The following is a 21,487-nucleotide window of genomic DNA, read 5'->3' on the forward strand; positions in this document are numbered from 1 at the left end:
GCCCCCTTCTCACTTTTTACCTTCTAGTCTGCCAGCTTCAAACTAAAGGAAGACAGATTTAATAATCGCCTTATACCAACTTTGCACACAAAGGGTAATTGTACTAGTTCTTTAACCACTTGCCTACTGGGCACTTATACCCCCTTCCTGCCCCGACCAATTTTCAGCTTTCAGCTGTCAAACTTTGACTGACAATTACTCAGTCATGTAATACTGTACCCATATGAAATTTTTGTCCTTTGTTTTCACACAAACAGTGCTTTCTTTTGGTGCTATTTAATCAGCACTGGGTTTTTTATTTTTTGCACTTATAAATGAAAAAGTGACCAAAAAATTTTAAAAAAACCCACATTTTTCTTCTGTTGTAAAATTTTTCTTCATAAATTTTTGCCAAAATGTTTACTGCTACGTTATTTTGGTAAAAACTTAAATCTGTGTATATTATTTGGTCTTTGTGAAAGTTATAGAGTCTACAAGCTATGGTACCAATCTGAAAATTGATCACACCTGATGTACCGATGTCCTATCTAATTTTTTGAGACACTAACAAGCCAGGACAGTACAAATACCCCCAAAATTACCCCTTTTTGGAACGTAGACAGTCCAAGGTATTTATTCAGAGGCATAGTGAGTTTTTTGAAGTTGTAATTTTTTCCCACAATTCTATTGAAAATGAAGATTTTTTTTTTTTGCTCCACAAAATTGTCATATTAAAAGGTTATTTCTCCCACACGGCATATGCATACTTGCAACTACACACCAAAAACACATTCTGCTACTCCTGAGTATGGGGATACCACGTGTGAGACTTTTTCACAGCCTAGCCACGTAGAGAGGCCCAGCATGCAAGGAGCACCGTCAGGGGTATAAATTACGCATTTAATTTCCTTACTACCTATTACATTTTTGAAGGCCCTAGAGCGCCAGGACAATGGAATTACCCACAAAATGACCCCATTTTGAGAAGCAAACACTCCAACATATTCTGTGATACAAAATGAGTCTCTTGAACATGTCATTTTTTTCCCACAAATTTTTGGAAAAAGTGGAAAGAAAATGAAAACTTTTTTTTTTTTTTACACAATGTTGTCCATTTATAAGATATTTCCAACACATAGCACGTACATACCAAAAATTACACCCCCAAATACATTCTGCTACTCCTCCTGAGTATGGGGATATCACCACATGTGTGAGACTTTTTTCCACAGCCTGGCCACATAGAGAGCCCCAACATTCAAGTAGCACCTTTAGGCCTTCTAGGGGCAAAAATTACACATCTAATTTCTTGACAACCTATCATGTTTTTGAAGGCCCTGGAGCACCAGGACAGTGGAAACACCCACAAAATGACCCCATTTTGGAAAGCAAACACTCCAACATATTGTTTGTGAGGCATAATGAGTCTTTTCAACATGTCTTTTTTTTTTTTCCACAAGTTTTAAGAAAATGTGGAGAGAAAATGAAAACGTATTTTTTTTTTAACACATAGTTGTCCCTTTTTATAAGATATTTCTCACACATAGCATGTACATACCAAAAATTACACCCCAAAATACATTGAGCTACCTCTCCTGATTATGGCGATACCACATGTGTGAGACTTTTCCACAGCCTGGCCACATAGAGAGGCCCAACATCCAAGAAGCACCTTTAGGCGTTCTAGGGGCAAAAATGATACTTCTAATTTCCTAACAACCTATCATGTTTTTGAAGCCCCTGGAACAAAAGGAAAGTGAAAACACCCACAAAGTGACTCCATTTTGGAACAAAAACACCACAACGTATTTTTTGAGAGGCATAATGAGTCTTTGTACATTTAATTTTTTTCCATAAGTTTTTGGAAAATGTGGAAAGAAAATGAAAATGTATTTTTTTTTTAACACAAAATTGTCAATCTATAAGATATTTTTAAAAACAGCATGGACGTACCAAGAATTACACCCCAAAATACATTCTGCTTCTCCTGATTATGGGGATACCACATGTGTAAGACCTTTTCAATGTCTGTACAGATTATGTTTCCAACATTGCAACAAGTGTAACACAAAAATCAACAAACACTGCATAGAAAACAATGTAAACAAAAGATTTCCTGTGGTATGAGGAGAGCATTGGCCCAGATCAGTACAGGAAGCAGGCTGACATCCAGGCAGCAGGCAGGAACAAGGTCCATAAAAAGTCCTGGGTCAGTAAGGCAGCAGGCAGATATATGGTCAGCACAGCCAAAGTATTTGTCCAGGCAGCAGGCAGGAACATGGTCCATAAAATGCCCTGGGTCATTACAGGGAGCAGGCAGAGATATGGCCAGCACAGCCAAGGTATTTGTCCAGGCAGCAGGCAGGAACATGGTCCCTAAAATGTCCTGGGTCATTACAGGCAGCAGGCAGAGATATGGTCAGCACAACCAAGGTATTTGTCCAGGCAGCAGGCAGGAACATGGTCCATAAAATGCCCTGGGTCATTACAGGGAGCAGGCAGAGATATGGCCAGCACAGCCAAGGTATTTGTCCAGGCAGCAGGCAGGAACATGGTCCCTAAAATGTCCTGGGTCATTACAGGCAGCAGGCAGAGATATGGTCAGCATAACCAAGGTATTTGTCCAGGTAGCAGGCAGGAATATGGTACATAAAATGTCCTGGGTTATTACAGGCAGCAGGCAGAGATCTGGTCAGCACAGCCAAAGTTTTTGTCCAGGCAGCAAGCAGGAACATGAACCATAAAAGGTGCTGGGTCAGTACAGGCAATAGGCAGAGATATGGTCGGTACAGCGAAAGCATTGGTCCAGGCAGCAGGCAGGATCAACAGGCTTAGGTCCTCGGTCAGATAGGACCAGGGCCAGGCTTCGTCCTAAAAACTGGTTTTCTCTACTCTGAAGCCCCTCACATATATGAGACCCCTGTGTTATCTTCAATCCTACTACTACAGTAGCAGGGCAAAATATCAATCCAAGCAGCAGGCAAAAAGCATGGTCAATTAACAAGCTGGTCAGTCCAGGAAGAAGGCATAAACATGGTTGATAATCCAGATGGCAGGCAGAAGCATAGTGGATAAACAGGCCGTGGTCAGTTAAGGTAGAAGGCAGTGGCATGGTTGTTTGTTTGAGGCAGCAGGCAAATGATCAGCAGAGATATTGAAACGGGGAAACAGCAGGCTGTTTGAAATATGGGCTAATATGTGTGAAAACTGGAAGCAGTCTCCAATGCATAGGCCTGGTTGGGAGGGACACTGGGGACAGTGAAAACTTGTCTCTTCTAACTCCTCCTCTGCTGCATACCTGACATCTTTTTTGGCATCTTCGACCTGCTTTTGTTGGTGGAATGCTCTCAGGGAAGTGACGCTAATGAAGTCTGCTCACAGAATCAGAACGAATGCGGATCCTTGCTAATCGATAAGGGACGAGACAACTTCTTCTATAAATTTGAGGAAGGCAGTAGGCCTTTTTGTGGATTTGGTGTAGGTGATATATGCATTACAGTATAAATAGCCAAATGAATAAAATAGACTGCAACTTTTTTTATACCAGAAACGGGACTTTCTTGTTGCTAAATAGGGCTGCAGCATCTGATCGTTGAAATCCATCCCCCCATGTAGAGATTATAATCTTAGCTGGCTGCAGGCTTTTGAATTGGATCGTGTCTTCCAGTAATTTCCACCGAGGTATTGTGGATGGTGGACAGGATGAAAATGTCTCTTATCCTTCTACTTCAGGGCCAGCACTTTGTTGTTTCTTAGGCTTGCTGATTCCCCCCTTTGTAGCCTGGTATTCTCCTGAGATTGTGGGAAGCCCTTCCTGTTTTTTCAGGAGGTACCTCAGAGCAAGATTTTCTCACGATACAGGTGTTGGAAAAGGGGCAGACTGGTATAGAAATTATCCATGTAAATGTGATCACCTTTTTGGAAAAGTGGATAAGCCAGGTCTCAAACAAATTTTTCCACTTGTTCCAATGTAAGGTTGGGCGCTCGGGGTTGGAGCTGGGAATCTTTGTCTTCATATACTTGGAATATATTGCTTATTTCCTATCCGGCCAGTGAAGTGGATAAGGGATTTGTCTACACATACTTTTTTATTGGGGACAAGAAGTTCAGCAAAACTTTTGGAAAAAAAATTAAGAAGTGGGCAAATTTTGTATAATTTGTCATAGTTGGGATGATCTCTGGGAGGGCACTGGGTATTGTCACTGAAATTAAGGAAACACATGATCATCTCATAGCGTGACTTGGGCATTACAGCAGAATAAATTGACGTGGTGGATTGGGTGTGTAGACCAGTATGCATGTCCTTCATTTTTTTTCTTGCAAGCCCCATGTTAATGGTGAGGCCCAAAAATAACTTAAATTCCTTCAGTGTAAGAGGTTGTTAGTAATGGGGTTGTTAGTAATGAATTGTGTGGCATAAAGGTTTGTCTGGTCCACAATAAACTGAAGTAAGGTGCCGGGCAAAAATAAATTAAAAAAAATAAATTTCTGAAAAATTCTCAGTGTTGACCTGCACACCTTGCTGTATGGTGAAAGGCAGAATACTTGCTGATCTGGAGATGGAGGGCAGCCATAATGGGTTGGCAAGAGCATCTGGGAGGTATGTTTGGGCCCTGATTCTTGGGGGTTGATGGAATATTCCAGTGCTGGCATTGGGTCTTTCATCTATGGCTTAAGCGCCATGGGCATTTCCAGATTGACCATTTGGGTGTTTGGCACTGCTAGTGGCTGCCTCTGTTTTCAGAGCGCCGTATCCTTTTAGAAGGGACCCTTTCCTCTTCTGATTCAGTCGCTGATCCACTGCTTTCTATGGGTTGATACACTGAATCTGTATGTGAGAGCTCTCATCTGTCATACTGAGGATGTTTTGTCATAGCTGGCTATGGTGGCCCTGGGATAGGTAGACTGCTGATGTTGGCCGTAGGATGGGTACTCTGGTGATTGTGGCGTTGTGTGACGGTACTCTGGTGATGGTGGCACTGAAGGACAATGTGCGACACATGCAATGCTGATGGGCACTGATGTGTGACAGGTACACTGATGGGTGACAGGTGCACTGATGAGCGACGGGTACACTGATGGGCACTAATGGGCGACAGGTGCACTGCTGGTCAGGCGACGGGTGCACTGCACATGGGCACTGATGGGCTACAGGTGCAATGATGGGCGACAGGTGGACTGCTGATTGGCACTGATGGGTGGTATGTACACTGATGGGCACTGTGACAGGGGCTGTAATGTGTGCATGCACTGTAAAAACTGACTCACTGTTAGAAGATTCCTCTTGTGTGTGAGGAGAGGAAGTTGGTAACAGTGAGTTACCGCTCTGTGTTTACATTTGTGACAGGCTGATTGCACACAGCCTGTCACGTGGTAAAGAACTGCAGCTATTTACCATGATCGGTGATGAGTTGTGTCCAAAGGACACAGATCACCAGTGATTTCGGCGTGCTCCCGGGACTGCGCATGCGCGGTTAGAGTGTGAGGACGTCATATGACGTTCTCCCAGAACAAGAGAACTGCCATCTGTCCATCATTTCTATATATGGCAGGCAGGAGGCAGTTAAAAGAACGGTTTCAAAGTTTCTATTCACACTTATTTACAGTATCAAAACCAAATGGGGGCATCTGCCCAATACTAAACTTAAAACCACTTAACAGATTTCTTTGTGTACCAAAATTCCGGATGGAAACTACAAGATCTGTAAATTCCTGCATAAGTAGATATAGAAGATGCTTATCTCCATATTCCCATTTCTCATCATGCCAATGCTCACTGCATTTTACTGTGGGAGACTAGCTTGTCAAGTTTATGACATTGTCTTTCGGGCTCTCCACTGCAACCTCAGCATTCACAAACATGCTTCTGGCTTTTCTACAAACCCAAGGCATTCATATCACAAGTTACCTGGATGACCACCTGCTGAAGGACTTCTCAGCCAGGACTTTGTTTTCCAACTTCCAAAGGAACACCCAGTTCCGTCCAAGTTTTGGTTGGATAACCGACTTCCTAAAATCTGCCTCTCAGCCCCCACACCATCTCAAGTACCTGGGTCTAAGACGCAGTTGGCCATCTTAAACATGTATTGCAATATGTGTGAAGTAAATATCCCTATTCTTTATTGCAAAGTTTGCTGGAGAGGGTATTTTCCAGTGTGCAGAGGGTCCTTCAGAATTTCTAGGTCTAATCTTGGTCTCATCTGAAGCCAGAATCTTCCTTCCTCAGGAGAGGGTTGCCTCCCGAAGGTTGAGCTCTCGGACCTGCAAAAGGTCACAGTGACAACTCTCAATTCTTTTCTGCATAAAGATTCTGGGCCTCATGGGGGCTTGCTTCAAAGCAGTACCCTTTGCCCAGTTTCAGTCCAAGACCCCTTCAATCTTATATCATTAACTGTGGTGATGACAGATGTGGGCTAGGGTGGAGTTTACAACTCCCTGCAGGAGTCAAAACTCTCCAACAACATTCTGGTATCGAGAGGCATCAGATTGTTTTACAACACCTAACCCGCCTACCTGTGTACAAGGTCACCAAGTGCAGTGGCCTACAGAAATCATCAAGGGGGTACCAGAAACGTGATATGAGTATGATAATGTCAGAAACTTACATTCCACCACTCAACATTACATTACGGGACTGGACAATTGGCAGGCGAATTTCCTAAGTTGTCAATGACTCTAATTTGAAGAGTGGTCTTTGCATGCATAGATATTTCAAAATCTCTGTCAAACAGAAAACCAAATGTGGACATTCTGGCCTCCAGGTTCAACAACAAAGTGAACAGGTTTGTGGCTAAGATCTGGGATCCTCTAGCCTTCACAGTAAATTCTCTGGAAATTCCTTGGTCTCAATTCCAACTGGTTTATGCCTTCTCTACAGTGAAGGTCTTCCCTTGACTGCTGCATAAGATAGTGTAGGAAACGGTTCTGGTGATTCTCATCGCACCACACTGGCCCAGAAGAACGTGGTACACAGACATAAGTAGATTTCTGGTGGACAAGCCTTGACCTTTTCCAAACAAACCATATCTACTGGCCCTAGGCCCTCTGTTTCATTTTACCTTTCAGTTATTGGTTTCGCAGCATGGCTGTTGAAACCTTAAAGGATAGGGGGCGTCTCTGATTTGGTTATTCCCACTTTACTTAGTGAGTAACAGAGGACATAACCCTAGGGGTTACAGTACCTCACCTGTATTTTGTCCTTCCTTCAGTCTGACGTTGACCAGCTTCTGGCCCTGAGTACCTTCACGGAACAGATTAATCTTATGCTCCTCTAGAAACCTCTTGTCTCACAATCCCTTATGAAAACTTTTCTACAGGGAGTTGCTCATATCATTCCTCCAATTTAACCTTTTGTGTCACCTTGGGATCTCAACCTGTTTCTCTCTGCTCTACTCAGAATGCCCCCCCCCACCTTGAACCAATTAGACACCCTGCTTCCTGCTCCACCACTGGCAGGTTAATCAGAGAACTAATTTCCAGTGCCTATGTTTTTAAAAGCTAAGTTCACCTTTAGAAGCATGTTTCATGTTGCACCCATATTTACAGTATAACATGCAATATGTTCCTATGAAGCCACCTCCCACCTCCAGTGCTCCCCACTTTTTAAATGCTGGCAGGGGATCTTCTCCCTGCACCCACTGTCACAATTTGAAAACAGAGCAGCCATACAGGGTTCCTCCCACACGGCTACATTATTCATTCAGTTTCCTGTGGATAAATCACACAGCCACATTCAGCCATTGCGGCTGATGGCTTGTAGTTCTCAATGAACTGCGATGGTGCTGGTGAGCACCCTCATAGTCCATTGATTATTCCTGCCATTCAGTAACTGCCTGCCCATATCAGGGGTTTGGGCAGACAGCTTACTGAGATTCTGCAGGATCCTGGCATTGCATGCACGATCTGCTCATCGTGGGTGCAATACTTTACAGGCTGCAGTGTAAACAATAAATAAAGGCACTTTTATAATCCAAATCTAAATGCTGTTGCTCATGAAAGGGAAAAAAACAATCAAATATAAACATTCCATAGTGCAAAAAATATATAAATGTGTAAAAAAAAAAGTCTAAACAAAAGTCCCAAAATATAAGAATGTGCTCCAATCCCAGAAATAGTGCTCAACAAAATCTTCAAAAAAAAGTGCTCACACCATCCGTGATTGACAATCCAATCCCCACTCACCAGATGGAGTGGACTCTTTGCTGGCATGGCTAAAGAGTCAAACAAGCTCTAAAGACAGAGTGTACCCTCCCCAAATACATCTGCACTTGATATCCTCGAAAAACTATTCCCACGTTTTAGATGGCAATGAAAAACAAAGAACACAAATATTGCAATACTGTATAAAAACTCTTTATTCCTAAAAAAATGCTGCCCTTAATGCACTCACATGATATAAATTGTGTTTGCGCTTCTATAATACGCTGAGAGGCTCATACTTATGACACAAATCCATATAAATTCCTCATTTGCTGAAGTGGACTGGCAGTAGGTAGTATGAAATTACAATCTCCCCTTAATAAAAGCAGGAAGTCACTCCGGAGCGCCGCAAACCAACATGCGCTCCGCTCACCAGACGTGACGTCACTACGCATCCACTGGAACCAGAAATACGTCTACGCGTTTTGCCCCTCCTCCAGGGCGTTATCCAAGACTTTTTTTTTTCCTACCTGCAAAAAGATATGCGATTTTATTTTATTTTTTACAAAAGGTGAACTTTTCCTTTAAGGAAATGTTGCTTCCTTTTCTAACAGGGCTATTCCACCAGGGCTGTTGGTGTCTTTTGTACTTTTCTGCCTCAAGTATCCCAGATTTTCAAGGCCACCACCTTGTCCTCTGTTCACATGTTTTCCGAGTTCTACCAGGTGGATGTTCAGGCCTCAGCTGATGTGGGCTTCAGCCAAAAGGTATTTCAGGCTGTTATGTAAGTATTTTGTTCGGGTTTTTTCAACACTTATTTCTTGTGGGCCTATTGGCAGTTTTCTGATACTATGTTGTTGCCAACTTCTCAGTTTTGATTGTGTCCCATGGTCTATGAATACAAGTCCCGTAATAGGAATCGCTCATCTTGGGATACATTACAGCACACAGGTCTCTTCCGTGAGATGATCATTTCTTACTGCTTGCTAAAAAAAAAAAGGGGGGGGGAGCCCTACCAAACATTTTTGCCATTGTCCAATCACCTGAAGATAGCACCCTATAACCCAAGGTCGATGAATACAAGACCTGCATCTTGTACTGAATTCAAAGAGAAGGAATGTATAGGTAGGTCAAAATTCCTGTTTTTCCAGTGGCAATACTTGAATAGGTAGGCTGTATTCCCAGAGCTTAGATTTGATCTTTCCAAAAATTGAGCTTATGTGTTTATTCTTCTTGACAGATGATCTGGGTCCTGGGATAAAGCCTACATCTGTTTCTAATGGGTTGTCCTGGAGACAAAATCAGAATGCCTCTCCTGATATACCTGTAGAATTCACCTACCAGCTTTCAAAGGCTGAACAGCCTGGGATAAAGGTAAAGTCTCAAAGAGACAGGAATGAATCTACAAAAGAAAACACAATCAGTGACATTTATGACCAGTATGCAAGAAATGAAAAGCAGGCCAGAGAACCTGGCCGAAAACCTGACTGGAACAGAAACAGACCTCAAAAGAAGTATGTCCCAGCTTCTGAGAGATACCCCAAAGGACTGCAAAAACAGAGAGAGGAAAGTAAAGTAAGGCGACAGATGGAGCTCCTTCATTTGGTGGAAAAAAACTCTTCCAATAACCTCAATGTCAGGAAAGACCATTCTCCAGAAAGGTCCCCTGTTCCTCGTGAGGAAGCCAAAATCTCCTACCCTCCTGAGGAAATCAGACATGCGCTTGAATCCCGAAAGGTAATGTGGAAATAAAGATTGGAACATTCTATGTATGAATTATAAAAAGTCCATGGGGTTGATTTACTAAAACTGGAGATTGCAAAAATCTGGTGCAGCTGTGCATGGTAGCTTCTAACTTCAGCTTTTTCAATTAAGCTTTGACAAAAAAACCTGGAAGCTGATTGGTTTCTATGCAGAGCTGCACCAGATTTTGCCATCTCCAGCTTTAGTAAATCAGCGCCCATGTGCTACAAAAACGTCACACTAACCCTGAATATTATTTTATACGTAACATCTAAGATTTGTTTTTCCCAGTCTGTAGTGTGCTGCAAAAGATGAAATGTAGTGCAGTCGTTTTTGTACGTTGCAGCACCTGATGCTGATATATATATATATATATATATATATATATATATATATATACACATATATTTATACATATATATATATACATACATACATACATACATACACACAGTTGTGTTCAAAATAATAGCAGTCAGGCATCACTAACCTGATCAATCACTGTTTTTGGTAGAAATGATATTTCTACATGGCAAATAATTTACTAGCAGGTGTGGTAGAGTAATAGAAATCCAACAGACCCAACAGTCATGACATGCATGCTGCTGATTCTGTGTAATTGAATCACTAATTGAAAGGGGCATGTTCAAAATAATAGCAGTGTGGAGTTCTATTAGTGAGGTCATTCATTCTTTGAAAAACAGGTGGCAATTATTGCCCTTATTTAAGGAAGGAAGGCAGCAAATGTTGTACATGCTGGTTACAGTGCATTTCTCTCTGAAATTCTGAGGAAAATGGGTCGATCCGGACATTGTTCAGAAGAACAGCGTACCTTGATTAAAAAGTTGATTGGAGAGGGGAAAACATATAAAGAAGTGCAGAAAATGATAGGCTGCTCAGCTAAAATCACCGCAAATGCTTTAAAATGGCAACAAAAACCTGAAAGACGTGGAAGTAAGCGAAAAACTACCATTCGAATGGAAAGAATAGCCAAAATGGCAAGGACTCAGCCAACAATCAGCTCCAGGAAGATCAAAGAAAGTCTGAAGTTACCTGTGAGTACTGTTACAATTAGAAGACTCCTACGTGATGCCAAGCTATCTGCAAGAAGCCCCCGCAAAGTCCCACTGTTGAAAAAAAGACGTGCTGAAGAGGTTACAATTTGCCCAAGAGCACATTGACTGGCCTAAAGAGAAATGGTGCAACATTTTGTGGACTGATAAAAGTAAGATAGTTCTTTTTGGGTCTAGTGGCCAGAGACAGTTTGTCAGATGACCCCCAAACATTGAATTCAAGCCACAGTACACTGTGAAGACAGTGAAGCATGGTTGCGCAAGCATCATGATATGGGGATGTTTCTCATACTACGGTGTTGGGCCTATTTATCGCATACCAGGGATCATGGATCAGTTTGAATACATCAGAATACTTGAAGAAGTCATGCTGCCTTATGCTGAAGAGGAAATGCCCTTGAAATGGGTGTTCCAACAAGACAACGACCTCAAACACACCAGTAAACGTGCAACATCTTGGTTCCAGACCAACAAGATTGATGTTATGGAGTGGCCAGCCCAATCCCCGGATCTTAATCCAATAAAAAACTTGTGGGGTGACATCAAAAATGCAGTTTCTGAGGCAAAACCAAGAAATAGAGAAGAACTGTGGAATGTAGTCCAATCATCCTGGGCTGGAATACCTGTTCACAAGTTGGTTGACTCCATGCAACACAGATGTACAGCAGTTCTCAGAAACAGTGCTTATACAACTAAATATTCATTAAGTGATTCAAAGGAAAGCAAAATCTTCAAACATTTTTCAGTTTATACAGTGATAGTTTGAGTTTGTAAAGAAGAATACAAACACTGCTATTTTTTTTGAACAGTCTAATATTCACTTTTCTTCAATTTCTTTTGAGGAACAACACAAATTTGATATATTTTTCTTCATTTTTTAATTTGGAATAGAATGTGTAGTGTTCCCAATGCATTTGTGTGTATGGAAATAAAAGCTATTAGGATTTTGAGCTCTATTCACTTTTTTCAACACACTGCTATTATTTTGAACACAACTGTATATAAACTTTTTTTTTTTTTTTTTTTTATTGTAATTTTTAAACCACGTCCACGTCACATGTGAACCAATAGCTCTCTATGTGATAGCATTTTTACAGTGACTGGTTCTCTTTAATGAGACACCAGGGGTCTATTAGGACCCTAATATCTTCCCTTCACTCAGTTGAAGCTATTGGAACACAGATCATGCTCCACTAACTCCTTTCCCAGCACTTCTCCTATCTTGGATTTAAAAGCTCTGAACGTCTTTGTACATTCTCAGAAGTTTTCAATAAAATCTATTCAGTTCGTTATTGCCTTCCTTCATCACGACGATGACTTAGCATCCATTGACATGAGGGATGCATATTAACACATTCCCATCTTTTCAGGTCATCATAGATTCTACACTTGGTATGGGCAACAACCACTATCAGTTTGTGGCCCTTTCCTTCGAGTATGCCACTGCCATGATTCACAAGGCTCTCACAGCAGTTCCGGATCTCTTTTATTTCTGAGGCATTCCAGTATCAGATGACCTGCATGATATTCTGTTGCGGGAACAGATCTCCCTAGTCTTATACTCCAATATGTCAATCACAGTGTAGACTTTGGATGGATCGTGAATATTATGAATCCATTGCAGATTCCATTACATTTCTTGGAGTATTTGGGCCTTCTTGTGGATACCTATGTGGCCAACCCCTTCCTGCCCAAGAGAATCTGATGAAACTACAAAGTCAGGCTTGGCAACTTGAATCCTGACATTGGTCATCCCTGTGGAGCTGCATGCAGTTGCCTGGATTGACGATATCTACCTTTTGAAACGGTTATCAAATTTCACTGCAGAACTTAGCAATGGAACATTCTCATGTAATGGGACAAATACAGTCTTTCTTTGGCCAAAATTATGATTACATCCTTGAGCTAGGATGTCTTTGCAATGGTGGCTACTGTCTCCAGCATTGTTGGAGGGCAAATATATTTTTTTTTCTCCCCTTGCAATGAAAGATTGTCACGATGGACTGCCGTCTATAGGGTTTCAGCTGAGTTCTGAGCCCTCCGTTCAGGTTTGTAGTCTGAAGAACAATCAAAGCTCCAGTCAACATTCTGGTGTAACAAGCAATTTCTCATTTCCTGGATTCCCTATTTGACTAGTCATCTGATCCAAGTTATATCAGACAGTGCCATGGCTGTGGCTTACATTAATCACTGGGAGAACCAGGAGTGTTGCAATAAAGGTAAAAGTCTATTCTATTCTCAGTTGAGTTCCATGTTACAGTGGTCTCTGCAGTGCATATTCTGGGTAAAAAAGTTGGCTGGTGTGTTTTCTCTGTACACATCTGGATCCAGGGGAATGGTCTCTCCATCTAGGGTTGTGTGGAGATATCTCAACATTTTTTTATTTGAAGAATTTCAGCCTAGAAACTGCTATATGCACGTTGTAGATTAATAGTTCTTATCAGAAGTCTTCTTTTATTGCAGGAGGAAATATTTCAGAAAGTTGACTCATATTTCAGAAGGTAAGTGCAACTGTTAGCATATTCACTGCCAGAGCCAACTTAAGTATTTTTTTAAACACATGGTAAAATCACATTTTAGACCTGAAGATTAGTTAAAACAAAACAACCTTAATAGGTTTTCTGAAAGCAGAGACTCGAGAGAATAAAATGGTTCCAATTTATATGTCCCACACTATTAGTGCAGTAGTAGAAAGTGGACTAAAGTAAATTTTAATGTGCACAAATGCAATATGGTATTTTTAAGTAAATTATAAAAAGATGAGGTTGCACTGAGTAAATAGATATCCAACATGTCAAGCCTTAAAGTTGCGTGTGCCCGTACAATGGCAACAAACTTTGGTATCCAAAATTATCCATAGGCGATGCTTTAAAAACCCTTACAAGTCATGCTATTAGAGTTAATTGTGAATAATGGACCTAGAATTATTTCTCTTAAGTGCGGGGCGATATAAAACCTGTGTAGCACAATTGTAAAAGCAGCACCCAGAGGAGACCAACACTGACTATATGTAGCACTGGGTACAACAATGAATTTCATAACTCAGAATAAGTATTCCATTTATAATACAGCGCTGTAAAAGTCAAAAGCTTTTGTGCACCTATAAGCATTCAAAAAAACACAATATAAATCATACCTCCATGGACTGCCACATGGGTGGGGGGTTAATACAGCTGCCCACTATTAGATTGATTCATTGATTGCTTTTGGGGGGATTTAATTTGCATTTTTCACTTTATAGTTGTTTCGTATATAATATCAGATTTTTTTTGGTGCCCACAGAGGTGCAATGTGCCCCTTCGGATGTGAGACTTGACAAATTAGATGTAATCAAGCTGGAAGTTTAAACAAAAGATCATTTAGAATTCAGCTTCAAGCACTTCCTTGCATCTGTTAGAGGGAATGAACAGTTGATAAGTTGGAAGGTCAATTTTTACAATGGCATATTGCAATACTGCATATCTTTTCAATTTGCATATCTATCAATCCCGCCCCGCAAGCCAAAGTCCTTGGGGTCATTCTGGACTCTAACCTCTCCTTCCAACCTCATGTCAAATCACTGACAAACACATGCAGGCTCCACCTCCGCAATATCGCCAAAATACGCACCTTCCTTACCCCAGACACCGCTAAACTACTTGTGCACTCCCTGATTATCTCACGCCTTGACTACTGCAACTCCCTCCTCACCGGCCTACCCCAGTGCAAACTCTCCCCGCTTCAGACCATCCTGAACTCAGCTGCCAGACTCATCCACCTCACCAGCCGCTCCACCTCTGCCACCCCCCTCTGCCTCTCCCTCCACTGGCTCCCTATCGCCCAACGCATCAAATTCAAACTACTCACTCTGACCTACAAAGCCATTCACAACACTGCCCCTAACTACCTCACCGACCTGATTCCCAAGTACCACCCTACCCGTACCCTTCGCTCTTCACAGGACCTCCTTCTATCTTGCTCCCTGGTCTCCTCCTCACACGCACGTCTGCAAGACTTCTCCAGGTCCTCCCCCATCCTCTGGAACTCACTACCCCAATCCATCAGACTGTCACCTTCCCTCCTCACCTTCAGGCGCTCCCTGAAAACCCACCTCTTCAGGGAAGCCTACCCCACCCTCACCTAACTGCTGCTCTCCTTCATTCCTCCTACCACTCCATCCCCCACAGCCACTTCCTCCTGTACCACTACCCCCTCCCTCCCAGATTGTAAGCTCGTAAGAGTAGGGCCCTCTTACCCCTCGTGTGCTGTTCGTAGTTGCTGTAATGTTTCATGTATTGTCCCCCCCTCTATTGTACAGCGCTGAGCAAACCCTTTGGCGCTATATAAACTCAATGTAATGTAATGTAATCTTTTGGCAGGCACAACATCATCCTTGGCAGTGATTCTAGACAATAGGCATTTCATGGGGCTTATAATATAGTGATGAAGAAATAACCTGTGCATGAGTCTGTGCTGTTGTCAATCAGGCATGCAAAATTGGATGCCCCAAATAGTATTGTTCCCATGATGGTAAAGCAGTAGTTTTGACATCTTCTGTGCTTTCTTCTTCATAGAGGTAAACTTTAAGGATGAACTAACAAGTTTGTGGAGTGATGTACAGCAGTCTTTGGCCTATAAGATTTAGTGTCCTCAGGACTGGGCATGCGTGATCACTCACCAACTTAAAAGTGAAGGCCAACTAGTGTTGTGTTAGGGCTTGTGCACACAATGTCTATTGAACTGTATTTTGTTCACACCATGGCACATGTACAGTGCATTCATAAAGTATCCAGAACCCCTTCACTTTTTTTCAATTTTGTTATGTTGCAGCCTGATACTTCAATTGTTTAAATTATTTTTTTCTCAATCTACACTCAGTTCCCCATAATGACAAAGCGAAAACAGAATTTTAAACATGTCTGTGAATTGATGAAAAAGAAAAACTGAAATATCACATGTACTTATTGTTACTAAACCCACAACCGTACAAATCAACCAGAGAAGATGTTCACCCCTCTGAAAATAATTGCTCTATCCAGAGGAAAGAGTTCACAGAAAAGGTGGCCTGTTCCAGTGGTGTGAACTCTGCTGCCCTAGTCTTAAACATCTTATGGTACCAACTGAAGATGTTAATTCAAAGATTTTGCACATAGGAAGCTTTAAAAAGGCTGTCTTTTTACTTGCAGGCCCAGCTCTGTAACATCTGCCACGTTTAGCTAATTGGACTAGGGCAATGGACAACTAATGCAATACTGTTTTCCAGGACTGTGCTTTAAAGTGTTAAACCCACAACAGTAAAATCAGTCTGTATATGCAGTAAAGCATGCTTGTTATATTCACTGTGGAACCTAAGGGGTTACCCTCTGCATTGTGTAAAAAGGAAGTTTGATTCTATCTTCTATGATCCTCCCCTTCTTCCACATTCCCAAGCCATCTGCTGCTAGAATAGAGCCTTGGGGGCAAGCTTTACATGCTCAGTTTGGTGTGTACTGCTAGAGAGTTTTTTCTTTCTTAGGAGAGTGCATGTAATCAGATTTGTCCGGACAGAGGGTCAGGGGGGTCATGTGGGTCATGCAGCCTCATAGGACAATTAAGAGAGAATGAAAACTCCTTCTACAAGCTTTAACCAGTGTTCTGCTGGACACTGATAGACGTCACAATAGTGCTCTAACTGCTGATGAGAAAAGGTATTTAGCAGTTTATATTTGCTAAACTAATTGCATTTCCATGTTCTGTGCACTGTGGTAGACCAGATATAGTGAATGCAGGGTCCTGGGTTTAGTAACACTTTAGGTATTCTGACCCTTTACTCAGTACTTTGTTGAAGCACCTTTGGCAGCAATTACAGCCTCAAGTCCTTTTGGGTATGATGCAACAAGCTTTGCACACCTGAATTGGGGGATTTTCTGCCATTCTGCTTTGCAGATCCTATTAAGCTCAGTCAGGTTGGATGGGGACGTCAGTGAACAGCCATTTTCAGGTCTCAGCAGAGATGTTCAATAGGGTTCAAGTCAGGGCTCTGGCTCTAGCTCTGGCATTCACAGAGTTGTCCCTAAGCCATTCCTCTGTTGTCTTGGCTGTGTGCTAAGGATCATTGTCATGTTCGAAAGTGCACCTTTGGCCCAGTCTGAGGTCCTGAGTGCTGTGGAACATGTTTTCATTGAGGATATCTCTGTACTTTTCTCCATTCAGCTTTCCCTCAAACTTGACCAGTCTCCCAGTGCCTGCTGCTCAAAAACACCCCCAGAGCATGAAGCTGCTACCACCATATTTCACTGTTGTGATGGTATTGGGCAAGTGATAAAGCAGTGCCTGGTTTCCTCCAGACATAACGTTTAGAAATGAGGCCAGACAGCTCAATCTTGTTTTCTTCAGACCAGAGAATCTTGTTCCTCACAGTCTGAGAGGCCTTCAGGTGCTTTTTTTTTTGCAAACTCTCAAGTGGGCTTTACTTCTTTTGCACTGAGGAGAGGCTTCCATCTAGCCACTGTGCCATAAAGCCCAGATTGGTGGAGGGCTGCTGTGATGGTTGTCCTTCTGGAACTTTGTCCTATCTCCACACAGGAACGCTGGAGCTCAGTGAGAGTGCCCATCAGGTTCTTGGTCACCACTTTTACTAAGGCCCTTCACTTCTGATTGTTCAGTTTGGCCAAGCAGCCAGCTCTTGGAAGAGTAATGGTTGTGCCAGACTTCTTCCATTTGAGAATTATGGAGGCCACTGTGGTCTTGGGAACCTTCAGTGCAGCAGACATTTTTTGTAGCCTTCCTCAGATGTGTGCTTTGCAATATTTCTGTCTCTGAGCCCTGCAGACAATTCCTTTTGCCCTCATGGCTTTTGCTCTGATACAGTAGCATTGTCATCTGTAAGGTCTTTTTATAGAGGTGCATGCCTTTCCAAATCATGTCCAATCAATTTATCAGAGGTGGACTCCAATCAAAGTGTAGAAACCTCTCAGCAACCATCAAGAGAAATAAATTGCAAGCGCTGGCAAAAGCTGTGAATATTTTTGCCAATGTGATATTTCAGTTTTTCCTTTTTCATACATTTGCAAACATTTCTAAAATGCTGTTGCTGTTATGGGGTACTGAGTGTAGGTTAATGAGAAAAAAAATATTTTTAAACAATTGTAGTATTGGGCTGCAACAAAATTGAAAAAAGTGAAGGGGATCTGAATACTTTATGAATGCACTGTATGATTTGGACAGGGCAGATAGACAACAATTGGTTTCTGTGTGCCCTGTTCACACTATAGTATGGTGTGCAGCAAAATAGACATAAACAAGTCCTTTTAGTACAGATATTTAGTTACAATATGTACTACTATAGCATTATTGTTGTGCATTAGAGTTGAGTTACGTGAAAAAAAAAATTCTTTTGCACCTAGGTCTGACTCGCCTCCAGTTCCTGCAGTGAAAAATCGATTACAACAAGCTCAGAGGAGATCAAACAAAACTCCTGTCCCTATAGTTTACAGTGGGAATCCAATTTCTACCCAAATTAATCTATCTCCAGAAATGGACAAGCAAGAAGCCCATAGACCACCTTCTTCACAATTTGTACCATATGTTAGGACAAAGGAGATCTATTATCTGGACCCTGATGCTCCAATATCAAGACCATCAACACATGACCCCCAGTACAAGCGAACTGGTAAGATTGCATTTTTTTGCCCAAAAATGAATGGCAGAAAGAAACCGTTAATTTTCTAATTTTTTCAATGTTTGGATTAGTAGATTTGTTTATCATCCAGTGAGGGGCATAGGAATATACTAATTCTTAGGTAATCGGGTTAGATGCAGCTGCCTTCAGGATGTGGACACTAGCAAACAAACAAAAGGGAGTTGAAGGCCAGCCCCATAGAACACCTGCCCCTAACAGTCATATTTCAGGTTTTTGATAGTGTCCTAGGAGGTTGGTGGAATTTTCTTCATCTGCAAGGCAAAAGAAAAAAAAATATTTCTATATAAAAACACCTGAATACTGCGAATGAATCTGCGCCTATTATGTGCCCTTTGCGCACTGAGCACTATATTGTGGCGTGTTCCAGAGCCTTTTTGTTCTGTATCAGCTGAAGACTACTTCCCAAGCTCATAGCCATGGCACAGTCTTTGGTATAACCCAATCTCTAGGCTGTCTCTCTGAGTAGGTCTCTGTTTTGCAGTTAGCATATCTAATATGTAACCCTAACACACTTGACACTGCCTTGCTCAGCTTTGTAAGGCTGCCACCTGGTCTTCAGTTCATACCTTTTTTCATGTTCTACTATTATTATTACACAGTATTTATAAAGCGCCAACAGTTCGCTCAGCGCTGTACTAGGTGGATGTCTAGGCCTCTGCAGATGCAGGCTGCAAAGCACTCAGTGGCACTATAATTTGGGTCCTTGACTCCTGTCTGTTTTGTTGGGCCCATTGGCATGGTTCTTTTTGCCTTGTCATTGTTCACCCCTCAAATTTATTGTTTGGGGGTGTTCCACAGCATGTGAATATCCAGTCCGTTTTCTAAGGTGAGGTGAAGTTTACCATTTTCTTCCCCACTTTGACCCCCAAATTTATAAAAAAAAAAAAAAAATGGTGATCATCAGACTTGTTTTGTCCTTGATGGTTTTCTCCCTTTTAGAGAAGTAAGAAATAGTACCTTATGTTCAGTACAATAGGTATTGATGGGTATCACTTTGTGTATATACAAGTGACATTTGTTATATGTACCCTGTTAGCAGTGTGGAAGTAACTTATTTTGTCAAATCCTGATGTGAAAAAAAAAAGGAATTTTTGTCTTGCCTGTAAACGCCATATTTACAGTACAGGACCCACTCCCCTCTGTGTTACTCTACATTTAAAAACTCTCATGAAAAAGGGGTAGGGCTTTGCCAGTGTCTGATCACCTGAAGATGGCAGCCTATATCTTAGGGCCAGGGGTCAGCAACCCGTAGATGGCAATCTACCTGTAGATCTTGGCCAGGTGACTGGTAGATCACGGTGTGGGCTTGCTGACTTGCCATCCCAGAACATCAAACAGAGTGCAATACAGAGGGACTATTTGTAAGGTTGCTGTAGTAGGGAGCAAACCAATGCCGGCTCCTGTTCCATGCAGAGTGATATCAACTGCCCTCCACCACTTATCCTGGCTAGCGGTCTCCAGAGCGATGCCAACAGCAAGAAAGAAGAGATCTTCAGGTCAGTGTGAAGCAATACAGTGGGCATAATAGTATAGGGCTGCTTTCACACTGATGCTCTGCAGTTTACTCACACCAAGGGTGCAGTGCAGCGTACCAGGAGTTTTGGTGTGCTTTCAGAAAGTGCACCACACCTGCAGGAAATACTAGAAGTCTATGGCTAAACGCAGCAAACCCGGGAAAGTTGCAGATGCACTATTCCAGAGTGAATGCAGCCTTATACAGGGCTCAGAACAGTAAGAGGTCATTTGCAGTTTGGGGAGTGGTAAAACCACAGGGCTAAGATGTTTTTTTACCACCCTGTCCTAACCGCACCCCCTTTAGCTGCAGTGGCCAGGGGTGTACACATGCTGCAGCAGCAGTTTTGTGCCCTGTTGATGGATGTAGCACCTATGGGGTGATGCTTCCTTGCGGCCTAATGGAGAGAGAGAACATGGTGCATGCACATCCCTATCTAGCTAATGTCAGTGCCCTGTCCATCATTAACCCCCTCCATGGTAGAGACTGAATTTTAAAGGTACCCATCAGTTCAAACACAGAACTCCCTGTGATTTTCCTGATTGGCCTACTTACAGAATTAGTTGTCAGAGACAGGGCAAGCTCTGATGCAATGATTCTGCACCTGTAAAGCTCTCTGTTGCTAACTTGTGACTAGAACAAAGTCTGGAAAGTGCTTAACCATGGAATCTAGTGCTTGAAGGTCACTTCCGAGGTAGCCCCTAATGTCCAGGTCAGCAGGGCCCAGGTACAGCACTCTGTATGCTGTAAGTTCTGCCAAGCTGTAGAAGGGCTGATCTGGATAGTGATAGTGAATGAATGAATGAATGACGCGGCCATGCAAGCAGAGCCCAGGTGTAACGTCTAACATGCTCCAAGAGTGAACTTATTCTTTAGTATAGAGAAGAAAAAATTGGCAGCAAAAATGGTAAAACTTTCCCAGCAGAGCTGAAGACTATCATTTTTCTAGGACACTAGCAAAAAAAACTGTGGCCTGCTTGTTGTAAGAGGGGTTACAATTTATTTGTTTCTCAGTGTAGGGTGGCAGTATACCATTGACAGTATAATGTCTGTATCCCTCAATGCATGAGAAAGAAAGGAACTTCCTGTAATTATTTTCCACCCAAGGCATGCTAGCTTCATGATAGGGGGAGTACAGTGTGTGATTCGACAACTCTAGAATGAAGGATTTTTTGGATGAGCTTTGGCATGATGTTAAAATAATGCAGAGTGTATCTGGGGTCATTTAAATTACTTTCTCTGGGGACACAAGCAATAGTCAAGAGCATGGGTCTGAAGTTTCCAATGCTGGATTTGTTTCTGAATCCAGTACCTGTGTGTGAACCATTTAGAAAAGCAGTGCTGAGAGAAATGTTTGGAGGATTACACTGCTGACTTTGG

At 42.1% G+C, this 21,487-nt stretch overlaps 1 protein-coding gene across 1 annotated transcript in view; it reads left to right on the forward strand.

Annotated features, from left to right (window-relative positions):
• CCDC66 (coiled-coil domain containing 66) overlaps positions 1 to 21,487 on the forward strand; it is an 83,234-nt gene that overhangs the window by 56,931 nt on the left and 4,816 nt on the right. The window contains exons 15-17 of the mRNA XM_089681888.1: positions 9,359 to 9,855; positions 13,398 to 13,435; positions 18,299 to 18,564. Coding sequence (XP_089538014.1) covers positions 9,359 to 9,855; positions 13,398 to 13,435; positions 18,299 to 18,564 — 801 coding nt within the window. The remainder of the gene's footprint in view (positions 1 to 9,358; positions 9,856 to 13,397; positions 13,436 to 18,298; positions 18,565 to 21,487) is intronic.

Source organism: Staurois parvus, unplaced genomic scaffold (assembly GCF_062004578.1).
Source record: "Staurois parvus isolate SC_StPar_1 unplaced genomic scaffold, SC_StPar_1.0 ptg000282l, whole genome shotgun sequence".
Classification (NCBI taxonomy): Eukaryota; Metazoa; Chordata; class Amphibia; order Anura; family Ranidae; genus Staurois; species Staurois parvus.